Raw genomic sequence first — 15,533 nt, forward strand, 5'->3', positions numbered from 1 at the left:
AGGAAGGAAAAACAAAACAAAACAAAACAGAAAAAAAAACTTTTTAAAAAAAATCAAAAAAAAAAAAAAAAAACAACTGTAATTGAATGAAAAACTGTGGAATATAAGGTGGCTACAGGAAAGAAGTCAAGACAGGCCAGGACTGGTGACTGGGAAGAAAGCAGAGGACCCTGGCAGGTGAGAAGAGCAAGCAGGGCTGGTGGGAACAGTTGAATCACAAAGCTGGAAGATGAGCAGGCTGAGTGTGGGCTGCTTGAGATAGTCTGGAGGGGACCTTATAAGTGATAAGCCCCAAGTAGAACGTGGCTATGGATAGCTGAAGTAGAGAAGGGGTGAGGTTGTCGGAAACGAGGCCCCAAGGGTCTGAGAGGCTTGGGTATGGCCAGGTCACCGTCTGCGTGGTCGGTGACGTCATCCAGGAGGCTGCAGAGCACACGGGGTGGAGGAAGTCCTGTGAACCGGGAGCCGAAGTCTTTGATAAATGACAGGGCAGGACCTGCAAGTCCAATAATGACATGAGGGAGTGTGTGGAGGGTCCAAGACAAAAAAAGCAGGGCCTAAAGGGAGGAGGGTCTTCTCCCAGTGTCCCCGTCAGCCTGGGAGGTGAGTGGGTTGGTTTCTCCATAATATAGGAACAAGCCAAGACCCAGGAGGGTAAGCAATGTGTCATGATTTGCAGATGGTAAATGGCAGACTGGGGACTTGCAGCTCTCCTGCACCATATCCTGTGTTACTCATGAGTACAGTTGCTGAGCTTGAACTTGGGTGGGTGCCCTGCCCCAGAATCTCACTTTTCTCCACCTCCAGCTTGAAGCCCCTGGTTTGCTGGAGGAGGGTCTGTCATGAATCTCAGGAGAGTGCTTAAGAGGGATGCTGTCTCTTTTCCCACCATGACTGCAACCTGTCATAACCAGTGAGGGTGACTGACCACCCACCCTTTCTCTCCCTCTGCTCCTAGCAAACCCTAGAGGAAAGGGAGCAAGGAGCAGGGAGAGGACAAGTTGGGAGACTGTGGGAGCTGGGGTCAGCCTAGGGGCGGCAGCAGAAGATGACTGACACCAGCCAGCGTACTTGAGCACCTGCAGTGTGCTGTGAGGTGCTTTGAATACGGCTGGGTTTTGTTCTCCAGGCAGCCTGTGAAGTGGTAACTGTCATTCCCACTGTTCAGATGAGGCCAGTGAGGTTGCAGAGAGCTTAGAGAAGGACAAGCTGAGGGCCCCACCTTGTGACTCCCTCTCTGTGGCTATAGGTGTTGGGGACAACTGGCAGAGCAAACGGGATTCAAAAGGAGAATCTGTAGAGAGTGATCCAACCCCACAGAGCTTTTTATGGGGAAAGGTGAGCATTGCTAAGCCCCACACCTAGGGTAGTTTAGACACCCAGTACAGTGTGGCAGACCCTCACATCTATTTTTGGTTAAGATTCAGGACTCTTCTATTGGAAAACCAGTTCCCAATATATCAACGTGGATTCAAGATCTCTCAAAGTGATGAGTGGTCAGTGAAAAAGAAAAAAAGACAAAGAAACAGTTTTCTTCAAAGCTGGGCCCAGGGGAGACACCACAGCTGCTCCGTGGTGGATGTCTAACATTCCCCTGAAAACCTCAGTTTTTCGTTAGGCTCTTTCAACAGGGGAGGGGGAGTGAGGTTGTACAAAGTGTCAGTGATAATTATACAAAAAGAAACATAAGCAAAAACTGTTGACCAAAGATCACAATATGGTATTGTAAAAGCAGAACAATGTTAAAAGTTACTTTCTTTCCATCAGCATAAAAACCATAAACCATAGCAGAATAGAGGTTAATTATAAACTTATAATTATCAGCAAGAAAATCATTGGGCTCACAGCTGTGGGGGAACAGGATCTGACACAGGACAACCGGCCTGACCACAAAACTGCAAGAAGGGGGAGCCCCCCCATGCAGGCTGGGAGGAGCAGTGGGAGAAGAAAGACTTTTGCATCCTTATCTCAACCACAGAGGATTGTCCTCCTGACAGACAGTCTGTTTATAGGCGCTCGCATTCCCTTTCCAGGGTCCTAATCAATATGCCTTTCCTGGGAAAGGAATCTGGGTAATAAGCCTCTCTGTTGCACGTCCATTTGTAGGCTGCATGCAGCGAGAAGCTTCGTACGTGCTGTCCTCTATCTCTGGCAGCCAGGCTATGTGGTTTGTCTTTTACGCAGAGCTCCTGTTTTCCAAGAACAGCTCAGCAGGGCCAAAGTTACAAGCTACATTTTAATTTTTCACACTGTTCTTTGTGTCTGCAAGTATGAGTAGTATAGAGCATAACAAGTACAGTGAAGCAAATAATTCATCTCAGGCAAACTAAGTTTAAGATAGCACAATAAAGGAAATGTCAACCACAGTTTCTTCCCGTAATCGCAGAAGCCTCGGATTTCACCAGTCCTTCCAGAGGCTTGGAGTTGCTCAGTCACCACCGAAGGGTCTGGCACATTCTCAATACTCTTCAAGAGCAAAGGCAGGGCCAGGAGGTCCAGAGCAGGCAGTGCGAAGCCCTGAGCTGCTAGGAGATCTAGGACCCCTGGGGACCCAGCGCTCTCCAGCCAAACATGTCCTCTCTCCCCCATCTATCCCCTGCCTCCTGCCGTGTATGCAGCACCGCGACCCCCAACCAACGACCACCATGTGGCCCTGAGCCCAGCCATGCATACAGTGAGAATACGAAGCACGCATAACGTCACCAGGAGAAAGAGGAGGAACAACGACTCTGCTAACTCACCGTGAGGCAGAGGGCAAGTACGGACAAGATTTGCAGAGACCGCAGGGCAGGCAAGGAAATCAACTTCTAAGAGGGTAACAGGGTCCAAAATGGCAGCCCCTATCTTGTTTCTCCCATTTTCCACCCCAGTGCACAGCCTGGGAGGGGAACAGCTGGAACGGAGATCCTGAGATCAGAAAACGGGCAAGACAGCTAAGCACGACTGCATGGTCTGGAGCTGGGACGGGCAAGGGGCCTGAAACCTCGTCCTGAAGGCTGGCCAAGGGCCCTGGAGAAGCTTGGTAGGAAGAGAGAAGCCACATATGCAGCCCTTGAGGGAGTCAGAGCCAGCCCTATTTTCTGTGCCCACAGTGTTGATCTGAGGCCGGTGAGATGTGGTGGGAGGGGGAGAATCTGCTTGAGTTCCAGTCTAAGGAGGAACTGTTCAGCGGTCCACACCGCCCAACAAGGCAAGTGCCCTCTGAGGTGGTGAACTCCCTACCTGGGGACAGCTCTGCCTAGGTGCTCAACTGTCAGGGAGCTCCCTGCCGTGGGCAGGGCTGGGCTGACTCTGCCCGGCCAGCCCTGGTGTGTCCCGACTGCCGGGTGGCCTGACCTGTCACTCTCCCATTTCTGCTGCAGGGGTGGGAGAAAACATAGAAGGGGAGGTGGCACAGTCTGGAGAGTCTCTCCTCCCCACTGAACTTGGGCCTTCCAGTGGTCTAGGCTGCGGGTGGAAAAGAGAGAGTGTGAGGACCCTTATCAGATCATCTCTTGACCTCCTTCTGCCCGGGGTCCAGTTCTTCCCACAAAGGCTTGCCAGGATGCTACGCAAAAGCCCTGGTCTGCGTCACCTCTTGCTCAGGGAAGTGGAGCGGGTGGGGGCAGAGGAAAGGGTCATATTGCCCTGGCCCTTTCCCAGTGGGGCAGAGCTGGGACATGAGAACCAGGCAGGGGAAGCATAAATCCAGTCGGATCCCAGCCCCCTCATCTTTCTTCAGATCCCACAACCTCTGGAAATCTCTTAGGACATAAGTGGTACTCTGGGTTTTTCTTAAAAAACCCAGATCCCACTCTCCTCCATGATAATGAGCCCAGGGAGAGTCAGGTATTGAGACGAAGCCTGGAGTGGTCAGAGGGGGTCAAGGGTAAAGGGAGGGAAGGCTGGGTGGCATCAAGAGTCTGGTTTGTGCTGCTGTGAAACAGGCATGGACTTATTCTTGGTATTAGTAGTTTAGTAGAAAACTCTTATTGTGGCCCCTGCCCAGGGGTGGTGGTAAAGAGGTAGAAATCGGACTCACTGAGGCTTAGTGTTTGGGAACTAACCATCTCTTGGCCAGTCCTGCTTCCACTCATTAAAAAGCAAATGGGTGCATTTGGATCACCTCTGAGAAGAAAAAAAAAAAAAAAAAAAAAGCAAATGGGGCCAGGTGTGGTGTGTCACGCCTGTAATCCCAGCTACTCAGGAAGCTAAGGTGGGAGAATCTCATGATGCTAGGAATTCAAGGCCAGCTTGGGTGACATAGAGAGCCCCTGTGTCTAAAAATAATTGTTTAAAATTAGCCAGGCATGGAGGCACACACTTGTAGTCCCAGCTACTTGGGAGGCTGAGGAAGGAGGATAGCTTGAGCCCAAGAGTTGGAGGCTGCAGTGAGCTGTGGCTGGGCCTCTGCACTCCAGCTGGGTGACACAGCAAGACCTTGTCTCAAACAAAACAAGGGAATGAGCAAGCAAGTGGTGAGATCAGCAGTGGCCACGCCTCTCTTCCACCCCTTGTCTTCCTTCCTGCATCACGCTTCACTCCCCATCCCTGGAGAACCCCAGCTGGCTCTGGAGGAATTTTCCAGTCAGATGGGGCGCTGAACTCTGCAGGTAGAGATGAGCAGTTGGGGCCTTGAGAGGGAAAGAGAGACCCAGAATGGAGTTCTGTATCCATCCAGGGCTGCCTTGTGTGGGTGGAACCACCTGAAGGCATAATTACTCAGAGAGCTCTGGGCCCGGGGTCGGGCAGGAACAGAAGAACCTTGGGATGGAGGTGGGGTGGGGGTGAGGAGAACCCAGCGTGCTTAGTTGTTTGTCCTGGGAACCTTAAGGAACAGCTATTCAGCCACAGGGTTGGGGCGATCCCAACCTGAGGCCTGTTTAAGTGGCAACCCAGGAAAATCGAAGGCAGGTTACACAGGTCTTAGGATCTGCAGGGGCCTGGGGCAGGAGAGGATTGGCAAGGGGCTGGGGGCTTGGTGGGATAGCCTGATTGAAGGGTGCTCCTAAAATGAGATGCACCCACCGTGGTGACACCAGACATCCATACCCTGAGGCATGAAAGCTAGAAACACAGAAAACTGCCTTTCCTCAATGGCGCCAGGAGTCTGTTTTGTTGTCAAACAAGGTTAAGCTGGAACGTTCCTTTTCCAGAGAGGGTGTGGCAGCACAGCAGTGTAGCGTGTGTGTGTGTGTGTGTGTGTGTGTGTGTGTGTGTGTAGGGGGTGACAGGAGGGTGGTGATTCTGATAGGACAGTGCTATGAGTTCATGTGCTGAGTGTCACCAGCAGAAGCATAGCTGGGATGGAGGATGGCTGTTAGGGACAGGGATTGTACTATGTTACTATTGTGTGTGTGTGTGTGTGTGTGTGTGTGTGTGTGTGTATGTGTGTGTGATGGAGTTTCCCTCTTATTGCCCAGGCTGGAGGGCAATGGCATGATCTCAGTTCACTGCAACCTCCACCTCCTGGGTTCAAGTGATTCTTCTGCCTCAGCCTCACGAGTAGCTGGAATTGCAGGCGCATGCCACCATGCTTGGCCAATATTGTATTTTTAGTAGAGATGGGGTTTCTCATGTTGGTCAGGCTGGTCTCGAACTCCCAACCTCAGGTGATCCGCCTGTCTCGGCCTCCCAAAGTGCTGGGATACAGGTGTGAGCCACCGCGCCTGGCCAGGGATTGTACTGTTAAAGAAAACTTATCCAATGCCACTTAATAAAGCACAGTAAAGCAGGCTTTACTGAGGACTTTTGAGATGGGACAGGGACCACTGCCACAGGGTCTCTCATTTGGGAAGAGAAGTTGGGCTCAACTCCAAATACAGCATGGGCGAGTGAAAATGCAAAGCCCATGATCTCATTGATCTGTCTAATATTGATGTTGAAGTCTCCCACACTATTGTCCACACAATAGTGTTGTCCACACAATTGTGTGGACAATAGTGTGGGAGACTTCAACATCAATATTAGACAGATCAATGAGACAGAAAGTTAACATCGATATTCAGGACTTGAACTTAGATCTGGAACAAGTAGACTTAATTAACATTTATAGAACTCTCCACTTTAAATACACAAAATATACACTCTTATCAGTACCACGTCACACCTATTTATAGGTTTAAATGAAATATTGGTTGGCTGCTTGTTAATTATTTTCTTCCCTCATTTTTTTTTAATGTCTCTATTATTAAACACAATTACAGGCATACCCATTTTTAGACTGCATTCTAGCCCGGGCAATAAAGCAACACCCCTGTTCTCCCTCCCTCTTCCTCTTCCTCTTTCTTCCTTTCCTCCATTCTTTTTCTTTCTTTTTCTTTTTTATTCTTTCTCTTTCTTTCTCTCTTTCTTCCTCTAAAAAAAAAAAAAGAAAATGCAAAGCCAAGGAGCAGGGTGGGTCAGTGGATGAGAATTACTAAGAGGGAACCTCAGAGGCATGGGGGATTCTGGCTAAACTCATCTAACAGACGGGGTGATCAGACATCACCTGGGGCATGGTGCAGGCTGAGGAACCTGGTCACATTTCCAGGGTGATTAGATAATGAGGGTGGGGATTATTTGCTAAATTGACTTAGCAGGGCTCTTTGCTAAAACTGGATTTTACAGGGAAGTGCCCAGATAACTCTAGCAGAAGATTAGAAAGCCCTGACTAAAGTTTGGCCAAGCAAAAAATCTTTATCAGTACTTCAAGAATACATTTCCCACCGGGTGTGGTGGCTCACATCTGTAATCCCAGCACTTTGGGAGGCTGAGGTGGGCCAATCATCTGAGATCGGGAATTTGAGGCCAGCCTGACCAGCATGGAGAAACCCCGTCTCTACTAAAAATACAAAATTAGCCAAGCGTGGTAGCACATGCCTATAATCCCAGCTACTCGGGAGGCTGAGGCAGGAGAATCTATTGAACCTGGGAGGCTGAGGTTGTGATGAGCCGAGATAACACCACTGCACTCCAGACTGGGCAAAAAGAGCAAAACTCTGTCTCAAAAATAATAATAATACATATCCCGGAAAATTAACCTCTCTTCCTCCCTCCCCACCCACCTCTCTCATTCTTCCTTCCTTCCTTCCTTCCCCCTCCTCCCTTCCTCTTTCCTCCTTTTTTTTTTTTTAGACATTCTTGCTCTGTTACCCAGGCTGGAGTGCAGTGGTGCGATCTCAGCTTACTGCAATCTCTACCTCCTGGGTTCAAGCAATTCTCCTGCCTCAGCCTCCAGAGTAGCTGAGATTACAGGTGCATGCCACCACGCCCAGCCAATTTTTTTATTTTTTAGTAAAGACAGAGTTTCACCATGTTGGCCAGGCTGGACTTAATATTTTTTTAATCAGAAGAAAACATGCTGTAGTTTTAAAAACAAGTACAACTAAAAGGTTTACATGAAAACCACCAATCTCCAATCCCACCCCCACCTCCAGCCCCCAGCCTGGCTCCTCCAAGGTAAGACTGTTAACTCTCTGGACTGTTCTGCTATTGTTAGTCATGCATATTCTAAAAGTGATGTATAAACTTTTAAAGAAAGATGCCATTCTTAATTTTAAATTTTTACACATTTTTTATTTATTTATTTTTTTGAGACGGAGTCTTACTCTGTCACCCAGGCTGGAGTGCAGTGGTACGATCTCGGCTCACTGCAACCTCCGCCTCCCAGATTCAAGCCATTCTCCCTGCCTCAGCCTCCCAAGTTGCTGGGATTGCAGGCGCCCACTACCATGCCAGGCTAAGTTTTGTATTTTTAGTAGAGACAGGGTTTCACCAAGTTGGCCAGGCTGATCTTGAACTCCGACCTCAGGCGATCCGCCTGCCTCGGTCCCCCAAAGTGCTGGAAACTACAGGCATGAGCCATCATTCCTGGCCAAAATTGTATACATTTTTATTACTCTTCTTTTGTAGTAGATGAGAATTTCTCTCATGTTCCACCCCTCGGTTTTTGACAAAATAAAAGCTCAGGCCTTTCTTGCCTCTGGGCCTGGGTGTGCAGGAGGCATAGAGGTCACCACAGGCCCCAGGTCGGCTGAAGCTCACCTGGCTTTACAGGTGCCCACCACCACGCCTGGCTTATTTTTGTATTTTTAGTGGAGATGGGGTTTTACCATGTTGGCCAGGCTGGTCTTGAACTCCTGACCTCGTGATCCACCTGGCTCAGCCTCCCAAAGTGCTGGGATTACAGCCACCATGCCTGTCCTTTTTTTACTGTTATTATTTAGATGGAGTTTTTGCTCTGTTGCCCTGGCTGGCGTGCAATGGCATGTATACTAAAACTACTCAGAATGGATCATACTCTTAATTTTGATCTCTTATTTTTAACTTCCAAAGGCCCTTTCTGATTCTCTGATAACTTCTGTTTTTATTGCATCTGCTACTTGTCTTATAGATGCTATAGATACAAAATTTTCTTTTATACTTTCAGGGATCTTACGGTTTTGTTTTGCTTGGTTTGTTTGTTTTTCTTTTTCTTTTTCTTTTTTTTTTGAGATAGAGTCTCGCTCTGTCACCCAGTCTGGAGTGCAGTGGTACAATCTCTGGTCACTGCAACCTTGGCCTCCCTGGTTCAAGCAATTATCCTGCCTTAGCCTCCCAAGTAGCTGGGACCACAGGTGCATGCCACCACGCCCAGCTACTTGTTGTATTTTTGGTAGAGATGGTGTTTCATCATTATTGGTCAGGCTGGTCGTGAATTCCTGACCTCAGATCCACCACCTCAGCCTCCCAGAGCGCTGGGATTACAGGTGTGAGCCACCTCGCCCAGCCGAGTCTTTTTTTAGTTTTGTTTATTTTAAGAAACAAGGTCTCTATGATGTCTAGGCTGGTCTCAAACTCCTGAACTCAAGAGATCCTCCCACCTCAGCCTTCCAAAGTGCTGGGATTACAGGTGTGAGCACACCACCATGCCTAACTAATATTTTTATTTTTTGTAGAGACAGGGTCTCTACATTGCCCAGGCTGCTCCTGAACTCCTGGCTTCAAGTTATCCTTCAAGTTATCCTCCCAAAGTGCTGAGATCGCACTTGGAAAGATGGGAAATTTTGTAATTTTTGTTTTATTAACCACACACAAAAAATTGTATCTGTTTTCTGTGGAAAGTTTGTTTCCTCTGTATTCATGTGCTTGGTCTACTCTTCCAACTTGAAGTTTTCTTCAAACTCCTATGACTCCTTGACTCATGCACGGTTAAGTGGGAAGAAAGTGGAAGGGCCTAGAAATTCAGGGTGCATAGGGAGAAGTCATGGGCAGGTTCGCCCCACTCTAGATGGGGGCTACCACTCTAGATAGATAGCTTTTTTGGGGGGGATCCTCCAATGTCAACATCCGAAGGTCTTTTCTTTGGGGTCTCTGGTCTCCCGCATGGGGAATATATGCCTTGCTGCCTGCATTCTCGGCACAGAGAGAGGAGGGGGCTTATCCAGAGAGACCGTCACACGGTCCCGCTTCTCAGCCACTCTCTCTCTCTCTTCTTTTTTTTGGTGGGGGCTGGGGACAGAGTCTTACTCTGTCACCCAGGCTGGAGTGCAGTGGTATAGTCTTGGCTCACTGCAACCTCTGCCTCCCGGTTCAAGTGATTCTCATGCCTCAGCTTCCTGAGTAGCTGGGAATACAGACGCACACCACCATACCCAGCTAATTTTTGTATTTTTTTTTTTTTTTTTATTGAGACGGAGTTTCACTCTTTTACCCAGGCTGGAGTGCAATGGCGCGATCTTGGCTCACCGCAACCTCCGCCTCCTGGGTTCAGGCAATTCTCCTGCCTCAGCTTCCTGAGTAGCTGGGATTACAGGCACACGCCACCATGCCCAGCTAATTTTTTGCATTTTTAGTAGAGACGGGGTTTCACCATGTTGACCAGGATGGTCTCGATCTCTTGACCTCGTGATCCACCCGCCTCAGCCTCCCAAAGCGCTGGGATTACAGGCTTGAGCCACCGCGCCCGGCCTAATTTTTGTATTTTTAATAGAGACAGGGTATCACCACATTGGCCAGGCTAGTCTCGAACTCCTGACCTCAGGTGATCCACCCACCTTGGCCACCCAAAGTGCTGGGATTACAGGTGTGAGCCACCATGGCTGGCCTCCTTTGCCATCTTTTAAGGGGCTTAGGGAGTGAGCAAACACAGATGTGTTCAAAATGGTACTTTTTAACATTTTACGACGCTAATATGCCGCAGAGTTAATTGTAAAGACTATTAGGCAGATATTAGAGGAATCATATCTAATTTTCATCCCCACAGGGTGATGAAACTAGGGAGCTGTTTTCTGTGTCTTGCCTTCCCCAGTAACCAAAAACAAGCCCTGCCCCAGGCTCCCAACTCTAAACCAAGCAAGAAACCCCGATGGGTTCTGATGTCTTTTAAAATGGAAAATGGAAGAAGGCACAGAAGGTGAGGAAGGGCACACTCTTTGGACTTGACGTCCTTCCCCTCCCTGTGACCATTTCTAGACCTGGGAAGCTGCTGTCAGAGAGAGAAGGCAGGCAGGGGCAAAAGCAGATGTCTGGGCCCTGGCATGCCACCCGAGAAGAGGAGGCCTGCCCTGGGGATTGGTGACCTGTCTGTATTGTCACTAGTGTTGTGGAGAGGCGCTGCCGATGGCTTGGGTTGAGTGACATTGCCTGCCCGACTGCTTCCCAAGACAAATCATTCAGGAAAAGGATTGGGTCTGCTACCTGGCGACGCTTTTTTTTTAAGTGGGGTGGGGGCTACAGAAGAAGGAAAGGCTACAGTGTGTAGGAAGCTGATGGTGTTTGCAGTTAGAATGTGGGAGTCTGACTCTTGGCTCTATGACTTTACAACTACTTGAGCACACCACTTAACCTCTTCAAGCCTCACTTTTCTCTTCCATGCAATGGGGATAGTATTCCCACCTCATGCAGTTGTGAGGACGCAATGAGGTAGGCCTGTGCTTGGCATGCTGCAGGTACTCAAGAAATGGCTTGTGAATATAATAAGATTGATGACAGAGGAGAAACCGCCTGCATCCCTCTCACCCCTGCCCCCAAATTCCTAGCCAGCATCTATTGAGACTTACCAAAAGGGGTGGAGCCTGGGAAGAGATCCTCCCACTTCCACCCACAAGGGATGCCCGGGCCCTGCTGATTTCTCCCCCTTGGGCACTGTCCAGAGACCCCAGGAAGAAGTAGGTTCGAGTGACCATGGGCAGCCCTACCTCCAAGTGTTTGGGCTCCGGTGCCCCACTCTCTGAGCCCACCAGAAAGGCCGGAGGGAGGGAAGAGAATCCCTGCGGCCCTTCACAGCCTCCAATCTTCCCTTCTCCTTCCCTTCAATCTGGAGAGCAGGTTCATAGGCAGAGAACCACATGAAATCAGAAATCCCTTTTGTTCCACAGGGACTCCCCATCTTTTCCCAAGACACAGGGCCAGGAACGGCAAAGCCCAGAGTCTCAAAGGTAGCAGTTCAGGCTGCTAGAAGCATGGGACAGGCATTCCCCTCTCTTCCAGCTGTCTGCTGAAGCAGGGCCTCTGGTCAACTAGACGAGAGATCTTGGAGGACTCCTGGATTGCAGCAGTGCTGACAAGGACTAGAAGATGGTTAGAGGAACCCGAACCATACACAACGTCACACAGGCATGTGCATATGAACATGTGTGCAATTTCTCATATCTAGCCCCCACATGCATGCCCGCTCACACACAGGCCAGCTTCTCACTCCAGAGAACACATTTCCCTCTCCTGCACTTGAAGCAGCATGCACACCCTCCCATCTGCCTAAACTTAAGCTTGTGAGGAAGGGTAAATGGGGTCACAGGAAGTTTGGTAAAACTTAGGCTGGCTCAGAGCAGAATTCAGGAAACCGTCAGCCTCTTCCTACCCATCATCAGCGAGAGGCGTGCTTCCAGGTGCTAGGAGAACAACATGCTTAACAGAATAGGTGTTGAGTTGATGATTCTGCTCCTAGAGGTACAGAGACACATCCCAGGGTGTTTAGGGGTTAAAAAGCCCTTCCAAATACCAACACCATGCTGTCGTGACACGTGATGATGTGAGCTCACAGCAGTATCGATAATTTGAGAGATCCTGGAGAGCACTTTCAAAGGTAGAGACGGGGGAGCAGGTTGTCATGATCTCGTGACAGCCTATCTCATTGCCATGGTAACACAGCTCTGCTTTCATCCTGTGGAGTCCTGGTTTCCATAATGGGTGGAACACTGTGGCACTTCACTGTATGGGGGTGGGTCCTACCGTCCCTCTTGGTAAGAACGTTTTCATCCTAGACTGTGGAGCACAGGGGTACCCCGAAGCTATTAAATAGTGCTGTGTTTTCTTGTGGGCAGGAGGTGGATTTCCTGGGGTTTTCCCACTGATGAGCTCTCCCTCTTCCTACCACGATTTCTACTCCCCAGCTATTGCACCCCCACGTAAGTCCCCATAAGGCAGGCTACCCTTTCTTGATCTGCATCTGGCTGACTCTGATGGAAACCCTGCCATGGCAGAGAGGCAGGACAGGTCAGTGGGGAAAACAGGTTCTGGTATCAGGAGAACTATTAGGCGTTTTCATTGCCCACGTGCCTGGAGCGAGTGATTTATCCCTCTCAACTTCATGGTTCTGCTTATAAAGATGGGGCTAATGCATGCCCATCACCCTGGGTAGTTATGAGGATGAAGAAAAGCAATATGTGTAAAGACTCAACCTGGCTCCCTGGAGGGGAGAGGGGAAAGTGAGTGGCTGGTCCGCTGTCGATGCCCCTTGCATCCAAGACCCCAGCAGAGGTCTGACTGTGGGGCTCAGGCGATATTTAAGCTTCAATGGACAGAGCAGTGACTGGCATCATCTTCCAGATCAAGCTGCCCAACTTCTCTGGGAAAGGGAAAGGTACTTAATCAGTCCATCTCCTGCACACCGCCCTTACCCCCCAATACTACTCAAAGTGTGGGCAGTGAGCCATGTCCCTCTGCAAAATGTTACCCATCCTCAGGCGGCTAAGTCTAGGCATTTTGAGGACAGCGCCAGAGTTTTTATAGAAATTTCATATTGCTGAAACATTCAAGCACCATCCAATTTGGTCTTTTGTTGTTTTTAAATTTTTCGGGTTTTCAGTGATCAATTTTGTTTTTTTGTTTTGTTTTGTTTTGTTTTAAGTACCAATCTGCAATGGATTGGAGAACTAACCGCCTGTTCCTTCATTACATCTAGTGTGAGAAGCACTGACCTTAATGACACCAGGGGCATCCTGAAACCAGCTAACTATCCAGTGAGGATGGAAGAGGAACAGCTTCATCAGAGTTACTTGCAAAAATGAGCCACAGATCACAAGTCGGTGACTTATGCAACATTTCTTTTATTGCCTAGGCCCGGAAGCTCCAGCGCCCCCTCCCTTTGCCCGGCGTCCCCCCACCACCCCGCCCCGCCCTGCATGCTCTGACTCCTGTAGGGTCTGAAGTTCACTGCCCCGCACCTGCGCCCTCAGCCCCGCCCAGCGCCTCCGCCGTGGCTCCCGGTGCCGCCTCCCGCTAGCCATAGCGCAGGCTGAAGACGTTCCAGTAGGGCGGCGGCAGCTCCCGCGGCACCTCGCTCCGGGGTGCGGGGATCTGGAGGCTGCTGGGGGCGCACGGGCCCGTCTGCTGGGGACTCTCGGAGGGTGTGCACAGCGCACGGCTCAGCCTGGCAGTTGCAGCCGGCTTCCTCTGGGCGCTGCGCAGGCTCTGCTCCCAGGGGACCAGGAGGGCCAGGGATCCCAGCTGCTGGCCTAGGACAGAGAGCACAGAGAGATGAGTCCGGACCGGGAAAGACCGCTTGGCAACGCCTCCTCACATCGCATCCTATCCTTCTTTTCCTTCCTTGACTTTTTGGAAGCTCGGGGCTAAATGCCATGCAGAACCAGCACGACCATCTTAGCTGGGATCATCTCAGGCCTGGCACCTCCCTCTTCCAACATAGCTTTGATTTAGAATGTTTGCCAAAATTAGCTTAAATAACTTTCATATTACATTACTTCCTTTTAGGAAACAGAGTAGGTCGTGGAAATAAAGAAAACCGAAGGATTTGCTCAACACCCAGCTCTGGGCCTCTTCCTGGCTGTGAGCTCCTAGGGTGATGGGGCCATGTTCATTCAACTCTGTATCTCTCAGAGTGCTTGAAACAGTGGCTTGCTCATAGTGGGGCCTCAATAAAGGCTTGTTAAATACATAAAAGCTAATAAAAAACGTGTAGTAACAGAAATCAAGAAAGTGGAGCTAAGCTACTGTGGCCCCACACACCTGTGTTCCAACCCTGGTCTTTGATAAGAATTGTGACCTTCCCCCCCAATAAGCTGCATAAGGACTCAATGAGAAACAAAAACTATCTAGGTCACCTTAACTGGCTCTCTTCCTCCATCTGGGTATAACTTCTCTCCTTCATTTGAGGATTAACAAGGATAATTTGGAAGGCACTTCACATGCAAGGCTCATTAAGTTCACTGTACTTTTTGGCAGTAAAATAGGGCAACTAGCTCCGAGTAGACAATACCCCCAGCCCACTGTGGCAAGAGATTAGTGGAAATGAGGCCTGGTGTGTGAATGGGTGTGCTGGGGTGGGGGCTGGCTTTGAGCCCCGCTTCTCCATGCGCTGGCACTCTGGAAAAGAGGAGTGTGGACCTGGTCCAGAGTTCATGGCAGTCACCTTCGAGGTCCCTCCGCCCTTGTCCAGGGCTTGGCTGAGATAGGAGGAGGATTGCTTCCCCTCCAATTGCACCCACTAGACCAGCAGTGTATCACTGTTCAGGCTGCTGTTGGTGACGTCACCTAAAGCTTTTCGCCAAAATAAGCCAAGATCTCTGTGTTCCTGGGCAGTGTGTGGTTATTGTCTGGAACAGCCTCCCTCACCCAGAAAAATGGCTGATCCCAGGACAGAAGATACGTTTGGCAAAGGTCATGTCCTCTGTGCTCTGGGAGGTCTTATGGGCACATAAAATGACGTCAAATGTGTAGAGGGCATGCCCCAAGTTTCATAGCTGGGGGAACTGAGGTCCAGAGAAGCTGAACTATGGGTTCTAGTTTGCCCAGAAAGCTGATGCCAGGAAGTGTTCCAAGCCACAGCTCCTGACTTGGGGACTACTCGCTTTGTTCTAGCTCGTGCCACTCACCAGACACACTCCTGGGGTGCTCTGACACCTGCTGGTTTTCCAGTGTTTGACCGAGCAACTCTAGGGAATTCTCTTTACCTCTGTGAGTCTCAAAATTTCCAGCTCATCAGTTCCCCAGTGAACTGGAGACAGTTCATTGTCCCCAAAAGGCAGTATCAAAGATCTCTCCTTTCATGCTGGGTGCCGTGGCTCACACCTGTAATCTCAGCACTTCGGGAGGCTGAGATGGGCAGATCACAAGGTCAGGAGTTCAAGATCAGTCTGGCCAACGTAGTGAAACCCTGTCTTTACTGAAAATACAAAAACTCAGCCGAGTGTGGTGGTGTGCGCCTGTAATCCCAGGTACTGGGGAGGCTGAGGCAGCAGAATCATGTGAACTCTGGAGGCAGAGGTTGCAGCAAGCTGCACTCTGGAAGTGCAAAACTCACGCCACAGCACTCCAGCCTGGGTGACAGTGTGAGACTCCATCTCAAAAAAAAA

The 15,533-nt window shown here is 49.8% G+C and overlaps 2 protein-coding genes across 2 annotated transcripts in view; both read right to left on the reverse strand.

The window, feature by feature from the left end:
- Positions 1–3,567, reverse strand: part of REN (renin) — a 25,231-nt gene extending 21,664 nt beyond the window's left edge. Inside the window, exons 1-2 of the mRNA XM_037737449.1 lie at positions 3,223–3,567; positions 2,742–2,907 (exon numbers count right to left, since the gene is read on the reverse strand). The gene's annotated coding sequence lies outside the window, so the exon portion shown is untranslated. The remainder of the gene's footprint in view (positions 1–2,741; positions 2,908–3,222) is intronic.
- A 6,968-nt stretch (positions 3,568–10,535) lies between these two features.
- Positions 10,536–15,533, reverse strand: part of KISS1 (KiSS-1 metastasis suppressor) — a 6,742-nt gene continuing 1,744 nt past the window's right edge. The window contains 3 exon segments of the mRNA XM_017525380.2: positions 10,536–10,592; positions 11,001–11,170; positions 13,386–13,676. Coding sequence (XP_017380869.2) covers positions 10,536–10,592; positions 11,001–11,170; positions 13,386–13,676 — 518 coding nt within the window.

Source organism: Cebus imitator, unplaced genomic scaffold (genome assembly GCF_001604975.1).
Source record: "Cebus imitator isolate Cc_AM_T3 unplaced genomic scaffold, Cebus_imitator-1.0 Scaffold38, whole genome shotgun sequence".
NCBI lineage: Eukaryota > Metazoa > Chordata > Mammalia > Primates > Cebidae > Cebus > Cebus imitator.